Raw genomic sequence first — 19,638 nt, forward strand, 5'->3', positions numbered from 1 at the left:
AGTCGCTTGATAATTTATATGCATCCCATGCATTTTTCTTCTCTGTTACGAGTCTCATTAGTTCATTTGACAACCATGTCATTAAAGATAAAGAAATAGATATAGGAATAGAAGTTTTGTAACATCAGTTCTGTCTGTTTCAGTATGAGAAGCTATTAGATGCTATTATGAAAGACTGATGTCCAGTGGTCCTTCGTTAGGGAACTTCTCACAAGGAAACATGAAATATAACATTATACCAGTCTTGCTTGGGATAATGTTATTTTTCATAACCTCATAGTGAAAGGATATTCAGTCAGGTGAAAAAATAACAAGTAAATTTAAAAACAAAGAAACTGAATCGGGATCTCTTTCTGGCAAAGTTTTGGAAACACTCTTGACAGTCAAGTATGAACAGCAAATGCCATTGGTATAAACAAACCTTTGATTCAACATTTCTAAGAGCAAAGTCTGCAAGGGTATCTTTCTCAAAGCAATCATAATCAGTTGACGCATAACAAACAATCTATGCATAAATATACAAAGAGAAAAATCCTAGGTAAGCCAATGTTTGAAATCATACTGTACTGGTAAACAGTTTTATGGCTGTATTTTAACATAAAATGCAAATCTGGATTTTAAAAAGGCTCATGCTTTTCCAAAAAATTTACTTCTTTCATTTTGGGTACAGTTACCCAACCATTATTACTCAATAATGGTAATTAATGGCTTCAGATTTCCAGAAGGTAACAGTTATTCATTATTAATTATTATCAGCATACCAAATCAACACAAATCAGAAATGCACAAAATATGATAAAATTACCAGTTCATTCTCCAGTTTATGACCATCATGCCTGTGAATAAAGATCCATAAGATAAACGGCATACTGTTTTCACAAATGAACAGTCTTCACATAATTGTTTATTTTTTTCCTGATCAGTTAAAATAATTGCCATATCAATGTTGATTAAGAAACTAATTTCAAAATGCTCTTCAAGTAGGTGGTAAATGACTCTCATCAACTGGTGCAATACCCCAATTTTCTTATTGGAGGCAGGAAGTGGTGGAATCCATGTTTTGTCTCCAGAGCTAAGTTCCGGTCAACCCTCCCCCACCTCTTCCACCTTGCAGTATGATTGATGTCTTTTGAGGTTATGATTAATACCATGGTGAGATCCAAACTTCCGTACATTTCGAGGGTACAGCTCTAAACCGATGTTCGCAGGCCAGCCGCTAGTTAGTATACCATACCGAACCTATTGGTAACTCTCTAGGAGGCTTCCGGATAGGCTAGTGTATAATCTTGTTACCTCTACTCTGCCAAGATAGTGACTGGAGGGAGTCCGAGTAGTGTGTATGTGGGGGGCATTGTCGAGGCCACGTTATGTCAAGGAACTAGGTATATTCTTACCGTGTGTGTGTGTGTGTGTGTGTGTGTGTGTGTGTGTCATATCCAAAAATTTCATTACTTCATACAGCATGTCGCCCCCCCCCCCCCCAACCTTTTCTTACTATTGAATATACCACAAATTGTCAAACTCAGAGAGCAAACTTACCTGCTAAAAGATCTCAACCTTCCAAACACTTCCTAGTTCATTTTGCAAATATACGTGGTCTCAGTTCTAATCTCAATGCTGTCCATTTCCACTTACAGTCTGCCAAATCCCATGTACTTTTTCTGACAGAATCTCAGTTATTGGTTGATTCAACTACTGCTCATCTGAGTTGCCCAAATTATTTGCTGTATGATTCGTTTTGCCTCAAAGGTGATACTTATGCATATGTCTGTTCCAATACAGCAAACCCCCGCTATTCGCGGTATCTGTATTCGCGGTTTCGCGTATTCGCGATCGCCGATTTAATATAAAATGAAACCTAAAAAATGTGAATTTTAAAGCGCCGTGAATATTTTCCGCCATAAAAAAACATGGGCGTGGCTAAAATTATCTTTCCCGGTCAAAACAGAGCTCAGTGGGTGGGGGGAGAGGGGTGACAAAATCGCGAGCGTGAATGTTTCTCGCTAATCCTTGTTCAATATGTGTTATGCGCTTGTTATGGAAGGTTTCGTCGTTTGCTTTTAATTTATATGCTTATAAATTGAATAAATTTATCAATTTATAAATTGATATGCTTAAAAAAGTGATAAATCTACCGTTTTGCAGTGTAAAACAGACTTTTTCGAGTGTGTTAACGGAAGAAAGTGACTTTATTGTGGACAAGTTCTTTCTAACCCCTACAAAAATATGACTACGAATAACAAGAGAAATGTGAAAATATCAAAAAAGGTGATGACATTAGCGAATAAAATTGAGTTATTAGATAAAATTTCTAATGGTGAAAGTGTCTCCTCATTGGCAAAACATTATAAAATCAATGAGTCAACGGTACGATCAATCAAAAAATCGGAAGAAAAAATCCGCCGTAGTGTCCGTGAAAACCCGCTAATTGCTTCAAAAATTTGCTCTATAACTCGTGATGTTAAATTAGAAAAAATGGAAAAAGCTTTAAATCTGTGGATAGAAGACCGAACTCAAAATAAAATTCCGTTAAATTCACTCATCATTCGTGAAAACGCAAAACTCCTTATCAACGCTTTAGCGAAACTGGTGATAGCACTGGCGGGATAGGTTTTTTAGCTAGCAAAGACGCTGGTTTGAAAGATTTGTTTGAAATTTCTAATAAATATTACATTTAATATTAAATTGTTTTTTATTTTCATTTCGATGCCATATGCTTGCATTTCACTATGTACTGTCTATGTACATAGTCATATTATGAAGGTACATATAATACATACATAGACAAAATTTTAGACTAGTTTTTCTTATATATTTCATACTTTGGAACGGAACCCCTTTATTACTATGGGAGCCATAACTCAGTATTCGCGTTTTCGGTATTTGCGGCATTTCTCAGGAACGTAACCCCCGCGAATAGCGGGGGTTTACTGTATTCCCTGTTAGAGACTTGGTCATTTGGAATCTCCTCTTTTCGATCTTCTCTGGCTTAAAATCTCTCTACCTCATTCTGTCAAATTCATCTGGTGTCTCTTCCATTTCCACTAATCACTTGGAACTCTTTGACTTCCTCTCTTTGCAACTGGACTTTCTCCGGTCCAACTTTACTAACACTTAGGTAATTTTCTTTGGTGATTTTAATGTTCACACCTCTAGCTGGCTTCTGTTTTCTAGTCACATAGACCCAGCTGGTTGAGACGCTGAGACTTTTGCAATTACTAATGACTGTGCACAGATTGTTCATTTACTTGCCAGAATACCGGACAATCCTAACCTACAGCCAACATGCTTGATCTTTTTCTCACAAACAACCCTTCTAAATACATGGTCGAAGTGAGTGGTCCTTTAGGCACCTCAGATCACAACTTGGTGATTGTCTCTTCTCCAATGGAGCCTTTATCTCATGGCTATTCCCTATCTTGTGTTGTTTGGCATTACAAGAATGCAAAATGAGATGACCTGCAAGATTTCTTTTGTTCTTACTCCTGTTCTTTGCCAACTTTTTTCACTTTCTTATTCCAATGGTGTTTTTCCTTCTGATTAGAAATTTTCTCATATCCAGCCAGTTCCTAAAAAGAGTGACAAATGCCTCCCATCCAATTATCATCCCATTGTAATTACTTCTACTCTTTCTAAAGTAATGGAGAAATCAATTAATCGCCAACTCTTAAAACTATCTAGAAACCTCCCATCTAATCAACGATTGCCAGTATGGATTCTGTCGATGGTGATCCACTGGTTATATTCTGGCTTATGTTACCCATTTATGGACAAATTCAATGGAAAAGTTCAGTGAAACACAAGCATTTGCTCTCCGTTGACATCTCAAAGGCTTTCGATCGCGTTTGGCATAAAGGTCTTCTAAACAAACTTCCATCTTATGGTTTGCCAACTGTTTTTTGTAATTGGTTATCCAATTTTTCTCCGACTGCTCACTGAGGGTGATGGTAGATGGCTCTCTGTCTTCTAACTTCTGCACTAATGCTGGTGTTCTCCAAGGTTCATTTCTTTCCCCCACTCTTTTCCTCTTGCATATTAATGACTTTCCATTGACCGGAAATCCTATCCATAGTTTTGCTGATGATAGCACATTGCATTCCATTTTCCAGTTTGAGAAACCTTGCTCTGCTCAATCAGCTTCAACTTTTTGAATATCTGCTATCAATTCCTTAAATGCCGATCTCCAGGTAATTCTCCAGTGGAGCAAAGACAACTTAGTTGATTTCAATCCTTCTAAAACTCAGTTGTGTCTTATATCTCGCAAAAAGGATTCTTCTGCTCCTATGCTTATCTTTGGTGACAGTCTGATTTCTAGGCAAGATGATATATCTCTTTTGGGGATTACCCTGACTTCTAATCTCTCTTGGCACAAGCACATTACAAATATTGCTTCCTCTGAAAACTTGATTTTCAGAGGAAGCTGTTCACTCTGTACAAATCACAAATCCTTTCTACCATGGAATATTGTTCCCACATCTAGGGCGGTGCCCCCAAAACCTCCCTCAGGCTTCTAGATTCCGTTCAGAAGAGGGCAGTTAGGTTAATTAATGACCCATCTCTAACAGATTCTCCACTCTCTGTCTCATAGACTTACTGTTTCTGCTGTATGCCTTTTCTACAGATACTTCCATGGGCACTGTTCTTCTGAATTGGCTTCTATAATTACCGCTTTCTCTTTCAAAACAATCCGAACAAGTGCTACCACCAGCCAACATCCATTTACTGTCCAACTTCAAACTCACAGAATCAACTTTTCATCTTCTTTGTTTATTCATTCAAGTGCCGTTTCCTGGAACAACCTTCCTTCATACGTATTTCCTGAAATTTACAGTCTACAAAAGTTCGTCTAATGTAAACAAATATCATCTTTCATCTTCTCCACCTCCAACCATGCACAGTATTATAGGTTCTGATACCTCTCGTGTTTGGGGTTTTCATAAAAAAAAAGCCTGCACTACTACTCTAGTTTCACACAAATGTGCTTGGTCATGCCAGCGTATAAACAAGAACATTTTTTGATAATTTTATTTTAATGTTAGGCCATTAAGTCAAAATAAGATATTAATGCTTTAAAAGTATTTATGTACAAAGCTTTCATTTTTTACATAACTTCAAAATTTCATGAGGAGACACTCTACCATCCCATCTCTGTTGGAAACTGATTAACGGAAGCCTACTCATCTCTGGGACACTCACAGATTATACATAATTTAAGTGTATAATCTATGATAGGATTATACACTTAAATTAGGTCACCACATTAATTTTCAGATGCTTCATATTACAGGATAGTGGTCTTTCTCAGTAAGAATAACCTTCTGTAGCCCGGGTAATTCTGTTGCTCTTCTTTGCATCTTTTCCAGCAGATCTGTCCTTCCTAAAATGAAATTTCCATACCTGTATTCAGTATTCAAAATGTGACCTAACCATTTATTTATGTAGTGAGGTAATCATCTCTTTGCCACACCTTTTAAAGTTCCTATATATTATTGGCAGAAGAACATGAGCTGTCCTAGCAGGTTATACTTGGAGAACTTCCTGTCAGACTGTGTATTTATCTCACAGATCTGTCTAATTTACCTAGGTCTTCTTAAAGTAGCATAACCTGATTAATTTCACAGACTATCCTGCCCACATTTCTATCATCAGCAAACTTAGACATTAAACTTGAAATACCTGCATTGATATTGATAAATTAAAAAAAAAAAAAAGTAAGAGCCAAACATCAATCACTGTTAGTACCCTACTCAGCGTTATTATGTGAAGAGCAGTGCTCATATATAAGTACTGTGCATCCTACCACTTAATCATCCCTTTATCCATGGTATTGACTCATTCTTAATGCCACACTGCTCCAATTTCTACAATAATTGTTCATGTGGAACAATATCAAAAAGCTTAACTGAAATACAGTGGATTCCAGTTATTTGGGACACCAGTTAATCAGGACAGCCGTTTATTTGGGACACCAGTTAATCAGGACAGCCGTTTATTTGGGACAAATCTTAAAGAACAGAACCCAATCAAGAAAATAGCCAGGGTTTACTTTGTTTAATTGGGACAACATGCTGTTTAATTGGGGTAGGAGACTGCAGCACTCAAAGATTACTCTACGATTGTCTCCGACCATACCATGTGGTTCGGTTGGATTTCTGGAGGTCACAACTATAAAACAAAAACAATTAGCAGTCCCCTGTTTATTGGGCTTTTCTGTTAGTGCAATCTATTGTAAACAGATAGTAAACTCGACCGTATTGAATTTGCGATAATACCGATTGTTGGAATTCTGTGGGTTTTCACTTTATTGTGAAATGTAGTAGTAGTAGTAGTGGCATGTGATGCAAGAAAGCAAGTGTATGAGCTTATGCAGCATCAGCCAAAAAAAAATCACACCATTCCCTCCAAATGCCTGTCCAGTTCCTCCTTAAATTTATTCAACCTATCAACTTCCACAATGACAGATGGAAGTTTGTTCTAGCAATTAACCACCCGCTGGCTAAAGGCAAATTTCCGCACATCTATTCTACATCTGTCTTTTCTTAATTTGAATTTATGCCCCCTTAGGTTCGTAATCTGAACAAGTGGAAGGATCCCTTCAGAATTCAGCGTGCTCAACCCATTCAAGGCCTTATATACCTCAATCAGATCACCACGCAGGTGCCTAGTCTCCAGCCACTGCAATTTGCAGAACTTAAGCCTCTCTTGGTAAGAGGATCCCTTCATTCCCCTCACCAGTCTTGTTGCCCTTCTCTGTACACGCTCAAGTAAATCTACATCCTTCCTAAAATGAGGCCTCCAGACCTGTACGCAGTACTCAAGGCGTGGCCTGACCATTGACTTATACGTTTCCCCTCCCATGAAATTTTCAATCATATAAAAAACAAATTTTCAGAATCTTCTCTTCATTCCTATTTTTAAACTTCGTAACTTGTTACTCCATTCTCACTTACGAGTATCGTGTTACTTACGATTTGTGTGTGTGCCGTGTTGTTTGTTATTGATTGCTTATCTTTTTTACTGTTTTAAATTTTAACCACCACCCACAAATGTTAGTGAACAAAAATATCAACTAGTTAGTATGTACATATTAATAAAGCTATGCATGTAAGCATAAATTTAATTTTATTTTGCTAACCTGTGGAAAATATTCTTCCGATTTTCACGTATCATTTAATTTTTTAATTGGTAAGGTAATAAAATGTAAATTTGTGCTTGATATATCTTTACTTTTATAGCCTGTGGATAATATTTCTCCTATTTTTTCTAATTAGAATTGCTGTTTAATAGAATTAAAATTCAATTCACAAATGTGATCACGATGACTGGCACTTACTACATATCATATAGTGAACGGTACTTTACTATGGTGAGTCCATCGTAATGTGATTTGATTGTACAGAAAATCAATCATAAATGGAGGGTCCATTGTATTTTTAACTATTTACGGGAAACTTCGCATAACTTGGGCAGCCGCTTAATCGGGCCAAAATGCAGTAGTTCCGATGGTCCTAAATAATCGGAATCAACTATATAAGTAAGTGATGCCATAATTATTCTTTACCCCCTCCAGCTTTGTAAAGAATAATTTTGACATATATGTTTAGATTTCAGTAAAGCTTACTTTCATTGTTTCTTCCACTAAAATGTCCTATAATAGCGAGGTAACTTTCTGATGTATACATGGAGGCCATCTACCCTTTAGAAAATGCTCTAGTTATGAAAGTTGATGCAAAACTGAATGGTAATGTTACCAGTAATGGTTTGTTGGTTATTGCTTGTGGATTTTCTTCAGCCCACACAATGCAGCTCTGCATATTAGCAGCAGCACAGTGAAGATAAAACTGGGCTTATCCAGAACATAAAAAATCTGTAGTACATTTGGTGAAAGATGAAATGCAAGACACAATCACCAATAACAATCAAATTAATAATAATATTAATTTTGTAATGACAAGATTGTCTGCTTTCTGTTTCATTAAGTTGCAACTCACAAATCATCAATAACTGAGTTATCATTAGTAGAGGCACATGATGCAAGACAGAAAGCTTATACAGCATCAGCCAAAAAGAAAAATGCACTTCCCATTTCACCCATCCATTTGCTCCAAAAGTTTGTCCAGTTCTTCTTTGAATTTATTTAAGCTATCAACTTCCAGAACAACAGATGGAAGTCTGTTCCTACAATCAACTACCCGCTGGTTAAAGGCAAGCTTTCCGCACATTTATTTTACAACTGTCTTTCCTCAATTTGAATTTGTCCCCTCAGGTTCGTAATCTGAGCAAGAGGAAGAATCCCATCAGCATTGGGCCTTCTCAAACCATTCAAGGCCTTATACACTTCAACCAGATCACCTCACAGATGCTTAGTCTGCAGATGCTGCAATTTTGCAGAACAGCCTTTCTTGGTAAGAGCACCCCTTTGTTCTCCTCACCAACCTTGTTGCCCTTCTCTGTACTCTCTCTAGCCACTCCACATTTACATTTTATATATATTACTGAAATAAGTAATTAAAATGATTTTTTAAATTACATTTCTGGTTTTTTTTTCCACAACATATCTTTTGCTATACTAAGTATAGCCATTGTTGATTATGTTCAAATTGAGCAATTCTCAGGTATGCAAAATTCAGATAAATCTTTGCAACAACTCTGACTGTTTTGAAGTTATAAGGATCTACTTCAGGATCTTGGTAATTGTTTTGAGTACAAATGTCTTGGTTATTTGTAAATGCTAGACAACCTCTTGCACTGCATTCCTTTGAGGGCAAGGTTGAGGATAATTTGTTTACAGGTTGACGGATCTCAGCAGCAGTTCTACTTGTGTTTTTTGAGGCTTTTTTTTTTTTATCAGTTATGTATCCAGAACTAAATTGAGCAGGCAACACTTATTTTCTTCATTCTTTGTTCTTTTTTGTAGGTTCTGAGAATAGCTGTAGCATCATTACTGTTTTGATGATAACAGTGGATAGGAGAATGGCATTGTTCGAGAGAGAGAGAGAGAGTATAACTCTGCTAACTAGAAATTCTTCTGCTTTCCAGCCTTCCTTCTATTAGCATTAGCATTAGTAGAGGCATTTGATGCAAGAAAGCAAGCTTATGCAGCATCAGCCAAAAAAAAAAAAAAAAAAAACCCACTTCCACTTCACCCCTCTGTTCGTTCAAAATACCTGTCCAGCTGAGCCTTAAACTTATTTAGGCTATCAACCTCCACCACAAGGGATGGAAGTCTGTTCCACCAACCAACCACCCGCTGGCTAAAAGCAAATTTCCGCACGTCTATCCTACCTCTGTCTTTCCTCAATTTGAATTTATGCCCTCTCAGGTGATTTTTCTGAGCTAGAGGAAGAATCCCATCAGCATTGAGCATGCTTAAACCATTCAAGGTTTTATACACCTCTATCAGATCACCTCGCTGGTGCCTAGTCTCCAGACACTGTAATTTCAAAACTTAAGCCTTTCTTCGTAAGAGCACCCCTTTGTTCCATTCACTAATCTTGTTGCCCTTCTCTGTACTCGTTCCAGCAGCTCTACATCCTTCTTGAAATGAGGCCTCCAGACCTGTATACAGTACTCTAGGTGTGGCCTGACCATTGCCTTATACAATGGAATAATCACCTCCTTATCCCTGCTGGAAAAATTCCTGTATATCATTGACAATACTCCATGAGCTACTCTTGCAGCCCGTCTGCACTGCTCAGAGAACTTCATATCTGCCTGCACAACCACCCCCAAGTCCCTTTCATTCTCTACCACTGTCAGTGTAGTACCACAGAGTTGATACGTTGCTCTGGGGTTGCTGTTTCCCATGTGTAGTACTTTACATTTGTCAATGTTAAACTTCATTTGCCACCTCTCAGCCCATCTGCTCAACCTTTCCAGATCCTGTTGCAGCAGCATAGTGTCAGTAGTGTCCTTGACAACCCTGCCAACCTTTGTATCATCTGCAAACTTGGACATTAAGCTTGATATACCATCATCAATATCATTTATAAATACAGAAAACAATAATGGACCCGACACTGAGCCCTGAGGGACCCCACTAATAACATTAGTCCACGATGAGCAGTGTCCATTGATTACCACTCTCTGTCTTCTCCCCCTCAACCACCCCTTTATCCATAGCAGCAATTTGCCTCCAATGTCACACTGCTCCAATTTGTGTAGCAGTCTTCCATGTGCAACAGTATCAAAAGCCTTTCTAAGATCCAAGTATATAATATCAAAGTTATTCCCTGCATCCAGTTCTTTTGTGACTGCATCATAGTATCCAATCAAGTTGGTCAGGCAAGACTTCCCCTTAACAAAACCATGCTGTGTCTGAGCTATAACTGAAGTCTTGTCTAAATGATCCTGCAGTGCTTCTTTAACCAGTGCCTCCATTAATTTTCCAGGAACAGAAGTTAAGCTCACAGGTCTATAATTACTTGTGTCAGCCTTTGATCCTCCTTTGTGAATTGGGGTCACATTTCCAGTCTATGGGTACCTCCCCTGAGTCCAAGGAAGCTCTCTTAATTATGGCTAAGGGTTTGCTTACTTCCTTTGCTGCCTCCTTTAATATAACTGGATAGATCCCATCCACCCCGGGTGCCTTTCTTGTGTTTATCTTCAACAGTTTCTCCTCCACTTTACTCCCAGTTATTTCAAGATTCTGTAGCTTACTGCTAGAGTTGAATACACCTCTGGCATTCCCCTTGCTGAATAACTCCTCATGTGTGAATGTCGATGCAAAATATTCATTTAGTTTGTTAGCTACCTGAGCAGGATCATCAACAGTTGACCCATCAATATCAAGTGGACCAATCTGATTCATCCCCTTCCTTCTAGAGTTTACATAAGTAAAGAACTCTTTGCTGTTTTTCTTTGCATCCCTTGCCAAGGATTTCTCGTAATCTGCCTTCGCCTGCCTAACCTCCTTTGTAACTTGGTTGCATATCAACTTGTATCTATCATAGGCTTCTGTGTCATGTGTTAATTTGTAAGTATCCCATGCATTTTTCTTCTCTGCCATATGCCTCATTAGTTCATCTGACATCCATTTTGGCCTAAACCTTGAACAATATTTCTTAGTTGGTATGTAAAGCCTAGTAGCTTCCAAGATAAGTTCTTTGAATGCTTCCCATTTTGAATTTGCTGTTGGTAACATCATCAGTTGGTCCCACTGTATAGAATTTAAATACTGTCTCAGTCCATCGTAGTCGCCTTTACGGAAGCAATAACCCTTCCCTTTACCCCTAATGGTAGTTACCTCTTTGAGTAAATCCCACTTCAGCACACTGTGATCACTGCCACCTAGTGGTTCATTTATCTGCAGATTCTTAATGCATGAAGAATCACTGCTGATAATCAAATCAAGAGTATTACTCCCTCTAGTTGCCTCCCGAACATGCTGATGTAGAAAACAATCATCCAGTAAATCCACAAAAGCCCTGCTAGTGTGTGTGTAACCAGCCCCTAAATTCCAGTCAATATCTGGGAAATTAAAATCTCCCATTATAAGACTCTCTGATTTACTGGCATTTCTATGTGAATCATAGTATATGATGCCTGCAGTAATATAATAGTATATGATGCCTTGCTTTGTGACCCTGTTTTACACTTATTTGTTATAATGCAAGTACCATTAAAAACTCGTGTATTCCAATTTGAAACAGTCCCACTAAGCCAATCAGCACATTACAAACACCATCATCTTGTTTTGTGATTTATTTTGCTGTAACTAGTTGTTTCTTGGTAAATTATGTACTGATGTTTTTTATGTGATTAAACTTTAAAGGGTAAGAATTGGTAAAATGTTCCTAAACAGGTAGAGAATGCTAATTCTCAAAAATCTAGTTTAAAAGTATACCCCTCAAACCTTTTAATTTTACTCGGAGGTAAAATTAAATGATGAACATTATTTTTAATATTAGCACTCACCAGTTATATATACCAATTCTTATCCTTAAAGTTTTCAAGAGTCAAACATAGATGAGGCATGAATTTGGCATTGAGTCACATATATGGATAATTATGAAAAAATTTTTCGAAATTATAACATCAGCTAAAACCTGCCACTCCAATCACTGCTACTAAGCTAACTTGTTCAAGAAATTACATTGTGGACAAAATGTTATTCTCATAGATGAAAGATATGAATCAGTGTGCCATGTTCCTGATCCAGGCAGTGACTGCCAAAGGCTATAGTCAAATATGGACAGTGGCAGGTGCAGCCAATCAAGGAAGATTGTGTCACTTTAAGCACAGCTGATTTCCCTTGATACTTTTAGAGGAATGGTAGAGAATGGCAATTACCTTTAAAATCTTGTTTTTAACGCTGATGAGAGATGGGAGGATGATGAGAGGGCATTCTCTTCCTTTTTGGAAGAGAGTGCCCTTGCATGTGTTTATCTTTAAAGAGCAGCAGCATTCATCTGCCCTCAAGCCAGCCCTAAACCACTTTACACTTCTTGGCAGCAATGCTTTGGGAAACTGAAATTTAGTTGCAACTCAGTTACTAAATTTCAGAAACTGAAATTTAGTTGCAACTCATTATGAGATACCCACAGACTATGAAGGGTTGTATCCAGGAATATCTGCTGCTCGTGTGGCAGTCAAACGACAAAAGCCTTTGTGACTCGGTGTTTTTAACAACTGGCTTGGCCATTATTTCTGCACAGTTGTTTAGAAATATTGTGAAAGTACATTAGAAGCTAGAACATTGTTATTCTTTGACACGCCCCTTATCTATGCACAAATACTTGGCACACACTGAAATTGATATACCCGTCAAGATTGTTTCTGCCACCTAACATGACCTTCATTTTGCAGCCATGGATCAGGGTGCTATTGTTTCTTTCAAGGTTTGCTACTTACACTGCATTTTTAGTCAGTCAGTATTGCTCTGATGAGCATTGTAAACAATTCATGAGAGACTGGTGGAAGTCATGTAATGAAGTATAGTGAAGTGAAGGCCAATAATACTGACAAGTCTTATCAAGAAATCAGTTCTAACTATGAACATGTTTGGCAGATGCTGTATCCAGACATAACAAATGACTTCACTGGATTTGAGGAGTGTGCCATGAGTCATCACTGAATAAAAGTGTTGTCCTACAGGACCAAGTTTAACAGGGTCAGTGTGAAGGATGCCTGGGGAGGCTGCATTCTCATAGGGAGGCACCTCTGTAGCCAGGTGGGCAGGAGCAGCAGTGCGTAGCACACGCTTCTTGATTAGACCGGGGTTCGAGCCTGTGACCACCAAATACGGAGGATGCGGAAAGGTCAGGGAATGACCACCACATATCCCCAGAGCAATATGGCCTTAGTTGCTAATGCTCCTAAAACCAAATAACAACAACAATTCTCATAGGGATGAGAATGCTCACTGGTGAATGATGGGCTGCACAAGTTTCATCAGAGTCACATACAGAATGCTAACAAGATAAGTAAGTTGAAGGACATTATTTTGCATGCAGGAATGATTAATTTAATGAAGAAATGCACTGAAATATGTTAACAGAGCATAATTTAAATAATTTAAAACTTACATCATGTTAGTAATGTATAATTAAAGTTATGAATTAAATATATAAATTATGTCTGTCAGCACAGTGTAGCATATTTCTTCATTAAGGATAGGTGCTGAAAAGGTGCAGATGAGATTTTGACAACCGAAGTTGTTCGGGATGAATTGAGTTTGCATGTTATAAATTCAGGCCTTGGCCTTTTTGAATAGAATTACAATGACTAGGTACACATTCCATTGGGAAGATTGCCAACCAAGGAAAATTATCCTGACAAATATTGTTCTTGATTTAAAAAAAATATTGCCTGCTATGTAGAAATTCTGTGCATTGAAAGGCTAAGAAATTCATGCTTGGCACTTTCATCAAGAGACAGCCTTCCATCAAGCTAGGAACTTGGTGACTGGAGGATGAATAGCTTATCTAAATTTATTAATGTTAGTTACTGTTTATTAGCACTATTATCAGTTTAGTTTTTTTGTTATTCATTTAATGTGTTTTTCTGGTTGGCAGTATGTTTATGTTAATATTTCACTTTAATTTGTGCCACATACACTCATCAACTGTGACTCCATTTTTTATGACCTCATTTTGCACAAATTTCACTTATTACCAAATTGTCAAGAATCTATCTATCACATAAAGCAAGATACAACTATAATTTTTATAATACTTTTAGTTAATACATATACAAATTTAATCTGCATAAGATTGATTGACGTGATCCTTAATTGCTTATTTTCCTTTGATTCTCTGCAGTAAATCTTAGTTGTTATGTTTTCTTTTATGTAGGTTAATAGTTTTATGTCAAAACATTTACATATTTTTATGTCTTGTATCTTATGGACAATCACAAATTATTGCAAAGTTGATTTTTCTTTTTCATATTTAATAGTTGAGCCCCATTACGTTTATGTACATATAATTAATTATTGCAACTTATTACATGCAGAATTTAAAACTTACCACAAAGAGTAAAAAAAATAAAAAGAAGAAGAACTGCTTAGAAGATATTACTTCACCTGGTAAGACTTTATTCAAAATAATTTTTTGCAGTTATTTAATTTTGTATGTTGTTATTAATATCTCCATTCTTTGTATATGCATAGCCACAATGTAATAATATGAAACTTAAGCAGTGAAAAAAAAAATAATAATAAAGTAAGGTATGATGCATAAAGCTAAACTGGATACCGACTGTAGACAAAAATATTTTCCGTTGATTTCTGTGAGCATATTTTGCCTATTTGCCTAATTATATGTATGAAGGACCACGAAAAGTCTGTATTTTCAAGCACCATTGGGCATTGGTAAGTTCACATGTAACGTTTGCATGTAGAACTGTGCTTATAATTGCTCTCCCTTCCACACAATGTGAAAAGACCTGGGTTCAAATCCTGTCAAGCCAGGAGAAATTTTAATGGGCTCCCCTCTGTAGCCAAGTTAGGGCATAGATTGTGTTGTTACCCCCCCCCCCCAACCTTGGTTTTCCATCCAGAAAAATAGCAAACTAATCAAAAAATACACTCAGTTTGAGAAATATACTGGTGCATTAGTTGTTTTGGCACAAAAAAACTGTGCATGTATAATCCTATTGCACACCACTTGGATTCAGTCATCTATTATGTGCTGATACAAGGGCATGTGTATATCTTGTCATTTCAAATTAACAATAGTGAAATAAATGCATTTAATCAAGTAGTGATTACTTTGAATAAAAATAATACTACTTTTGAGCTCCTTCACTTTTTGTTCTTTTTATTGCAACATTCCAGGAACCGGGAGCAACAATCCATGTTTCATCTTCCAGTCTGGCCTTCTTTCAAGAGAATTTCTAGTGCATATGAGTGATTCAATAATTAGGAGATGCAGACAATAGGAAAGTGGTACCTGATACTTTCTCATTATGATTTGTATCCCCATACTATCCTGGCTGTAGTTGAATATCTGAACACCACATACATTCCTGTGATATTGCATCTGCCAAACTAGCCTAATTTCCACCTCCCCAGTACCCCAATGATTTTTTCTATCTCCTAAACCGAAAGCTCATCTTAAAGGAGGACATTATTTGAATACATTAAATAAATTTTGAGAGCTATGCCAGAAGATGTGTTTCCAGTATGCTTCATTAAGTGTCAGCATTGCTGGAACAAGTGTTTTCATTTGAAAGGAAAATTACTTTGAAAGGAAATGTTTAATTCTATTTATGTATTATTGAATCATTCTTAGCTCTTATTCGATAGGCCCTTGTACCTTTCTGTTTTTGTGCGGTTCAAAATGCGTAAGCAGAAATTATGTATAAATTAGTAGGTATGAAGTTACTTATTTCCATACTTGTCAGATGAATTGGTATTAACTGTATAAATGCAATACACTTTGATTGCGGGAACTCTTGCTTTCATCTCGGAATGTTTTTGACATTTCTGTTAACTTTAAAGTATACCTTCACGCAGTGCTTCCTGGCTTTTTTTTCCCTTCCTTTTTTTTAAAGTTCTCTTTGTGGCAAAAACTGCCCTCAAAGGAAAGATTTCAGATGTTGAGAACATAAAGAAAAACATAACTGCCAAACTGAACATCATCTCTTTGAATGCCTTCACTGACTCTTTTCAGAAACTTCTGGAATGGTACAATAAGTGCATTCAATCAGGTAGTGATTACTTTGAATATAAATAATACTGCTTTTGAGCTCCTTCACTTTGTGTTCTTTTTTTTCACAACGTTCCAGGAACTAGGAGCAACAATTAATGATGTCACCAACACAGATTGTCAGATTTTAAGTGGGGTAAAGAGAATATTATTATTCATGTGGGGACCAGTGATATTAAGCACACATGATGCGACAATTTGTTAGATAAATATAGGACCATGATGAAGAAATGACACGAGTTAGGTCAGAATGTCTGTGTGCAATTTTTCCCAGGCATGATAGGAGGGAATACAGCAGGCCCTCGTTATAACGCAGTTCGCTTTACGTTGCTTCGCTATAACGCTGTTCTTATATTATAACCCGTATCTGACTATAATGCTGTCACAACTCACTATAACGCTCTTTTACAGATTGCATTTTTGGCATCTTTAACGAAACCATTTCATTTGATGGAGTTGATAGCTTGAAAATGAATAGCAAAACAGCATTAAAATGTTTCCCACGCCGATTTGAGAAATTTCCCACACTGAGTGAAATTTAATTGCAGTACAGTGACTTGTTACATAGTTCCGAGAACAACATTTTAAAAAAGTATATTGCTTGTAATATTTGCGTTATATGCATTTATCCGAAGTCTAGTCATCGCTCAGTACAGTATTAGACATTGTGCGTAATGGACAGTTTACTCGAACATTGTATCATAATTAATACAACCAATGCAGTTACATTTTCGAAGGGTTAATAATGGTGGATAAGAATGAAAAAGCAACAACATCTGGATGCAGTACGAAGACTACAAATGTAAGAAAAAGACTGAATTTTAAAACTAAATTAGACTTTTTGAAGCGAATCGATTCTGGTCAATGACAAGCGGATGTGAGTCATAATTTAGGACTGGCAGGTTTAACTGTAAGAACAATTATAAAAAATAAAGAATTAATTTTAGCAGCAGAAAGACAGCTGTTCCACTGCAAGCAACTAGGGCTAGGCCAGCTATTAAGATTGAAATGGAGAGACTTTAAATAATTTTATTGAAGATAATATCCAATGCAGAATTCAGTTAAGTTAAATATTATAAAAAAAAAAAAAGAGAGAGAGAGAGATTAGCCTATATGATGATCTGAAGAAAACTCACCTAAAAAACAAAAAAAACAAAAAACAAAAAAAACCACCATTTAAAACTAGAAAGGGCTGGTTGAATAGATTTAAAATCCAAGGAGAAGCTGCAAGTGCAGGTCAAGGAGCTGATACTCTCAAAAAAAGAACTTGTTAAAATTATTGAAAAGGGGTATTATGTGTTATACTTCAAGTTTTTAACATAGATGAAGCAGGACTTTTTTGGAAATTAATGCCTAAAAGAAGTTTCATATTGAAAGAAGAAAAAAAAAAACATGCCAGATTTCAAAGCACGAAGGATCAGTTGACTTTATTGTTGGGTGGTAACGCTGCAGGGGATTTAAAATTAAATCCCCTTTTAGTTTACCAGGAAGAGGGCCAAAGTGCAACCCAAAATCGACACATTTTTCATGATTAAATTCATCAGTTAAATTAAATCAATTTAAATCAATTAAATTCATGATTTTAATTGAAATTTTAAGTTTAATTTTGATACGTAAGTAGTTACCACATAATTATATACATATGTAATGCAGAATATAATTATATATGTATGTAATTTGAATATTAAATATTTTGACCGACATTTATGCATCTTTTCACTACCGTTTATTATTGATTAGGAAATATCCTAAGGCACCGACCGCAACTCACAAATACACGTTACCTTATAGGAATGCGACGCTCGCTTAGCACGGATTCACTTAGCGCTCTGTTTTTCCGGAATGAGTTATCAGCATTGAGTGGAGGTCACCTGTATATGCTTGAAAACCTTGTGGATTAACTCAAGGCTTGAAAGATTTTGCAAAGCTTTTGGGGGACAATTTTTATCAGCTTGGCCTGCACTTGTATGTAGAAGGAATCTGTTTTCTAGAGACAGGATACATTTAAACAAAGGTTGTGCAAGAGTTTTTACCAGTAGCATTAAGGATACCTTAAAGGTTCAGGAAAACTGCTAGTTTGGAGGGACAAGGGTAATATAGATATGTATTTATCTGATAATATTGGTCAAAGTAATGCTTTCACATACCTCAACAGTCCTTGTTTGTTACCACAACAGCAAGATGTTCTGTGGGGCAGAAACATTTCAAATGAGTGGGTAGCTAATGCCAGGGAAGCAAGCTTAAATAACTTCAAGTGGGTGTGTCAGGATAGTTAACTATACAAGAACACTAAGTCTTAATTGTCTATACTAGGGATTCTTAACTTGGTGCTCGTGAGCACCATTGTACTCTTTAAAAAATAAATTTTGCTCTTGACCAATCCTAAAATGGGCGCTTGTGAGCACCTTCACTGAAGCTAAAAAATTTATATATAAATCTTTGTATTTAAAAAAAGGTGCTTTCTATTTCTCAACTTTCTGTGATATTCTACAAAAGTCCATGCCAATCTTCACTAGAAAATCCTTTCTTTTGTTAGTGATTGGAGGAAAATTATATATTTTGTGACATTTTAATCTCAAAATGGTCAAAGTTTGATACTGATGGTATTCTTAAAATTTTTTCTTATTATTGTTAATTTGACATTTATTTAGCAAGAAAATTTTTTACAAAACACTTTGTGAGAGTATGATCATTGTTGCCGTAGTGTTGCTACAGACCGAGGATACTGCCTCGTGCAATTCTCAGTTTCTGGTAAGAACAGGTTTCTGCTGAGTTTCGCTCAGTCATGCTGCTGCAGTAGGTACTATATATGTATAGTGCTGACTTTAAAGGTGATGAAAGTGTTATAGTAAGAAATCTCTTGATTTTGTGTGCAAATGCTTAAATGTATTTTCTTTTAACAGATTTAACTAAAGTTACTAAACCCTTTCAAAATGGATAATTTTTTAAAAAGAAACCAAAACAAACATGATAAGGAAAAAAAATTATGCATTAAGACTACCTGTGGTCGTCTGATTTAGGCCTACACGTTTCAAATGCAAAGAAACAAAAAATTAAAAAGTATGCATGTCAGTCCTCTTGGCAATATAATTATTTGATAATAGATAATAGTAGTGGAACTGATGTAATTTTCTTATGTCCGGCATGTTTGGCTTGCTATTGGAAGTCAAATAGTGAAAGACATTACCAAACACGCCATAGGAATTTTCATGAAGCTTTTCCCAAATTTAGTGATATTAGAAAAGCTAAACTTCAAGAAGAAAAAAAAAAGAAACTTGATAGCAGAAAAATATTTTAAATTTAGCATTAGCATTAGTAGAGGCATACGATGCAAGATTATGCAGCATCAGCCAAAAAAAACCGTTTCCATTTCACTTCTCCATTCGTTCCAAATTCCTGTCCAGCTCAGCCTTAAATTTATTTAGGCTATTAGCTTCCACAACAAAAGATGGGAGCCTGTTCCACCAATTAACTACCCGCTAGCTAA

At 36.4% G+C, this 19,638-nt stretch overlaps 1 protein-coding gene across 3 annotated transcripts in view; it reads left to right on the top strand.

Moving 5' to 3' along the window:
- Positions 1 to 19,638, top strand: part of LOC150083311 (protein FAM193A-like) — a 359,376-nt gene that overhangs the window by 297,029 nt on the left and 42,709 nt on the right. For all 3 annotated transcript variants that reach the window (XM_090377966.1, XM_090377967.1, XM_090377969.1), the window contains exon 19: positions 14,455 to 14,527. In XM_090377966.1, coding sequence (XP_090234092.1) covers positions 14,455 to 14,527 — 73 coding nt within the window. The remainder of the gene's footprint in view (positions 1 to 14,454; positions 14,528 to 19,638) is intronic.

This window comes from Mastigoproctus giganteus, chromosome 7, assembly GCF_048544385.1.
Source record: "Mastigoproctus giganteus isolate SK-2022 chromosome 7, ASM4854438v1, whole genome shotgun sequence".
Taxonomy (NCBI): Eukaryota; Metazoa; Arthropoda; class Arachnida; order Uropygi; family Thelyphonidae; genus Mastigoproctus; species Mastigoproctus giganteus.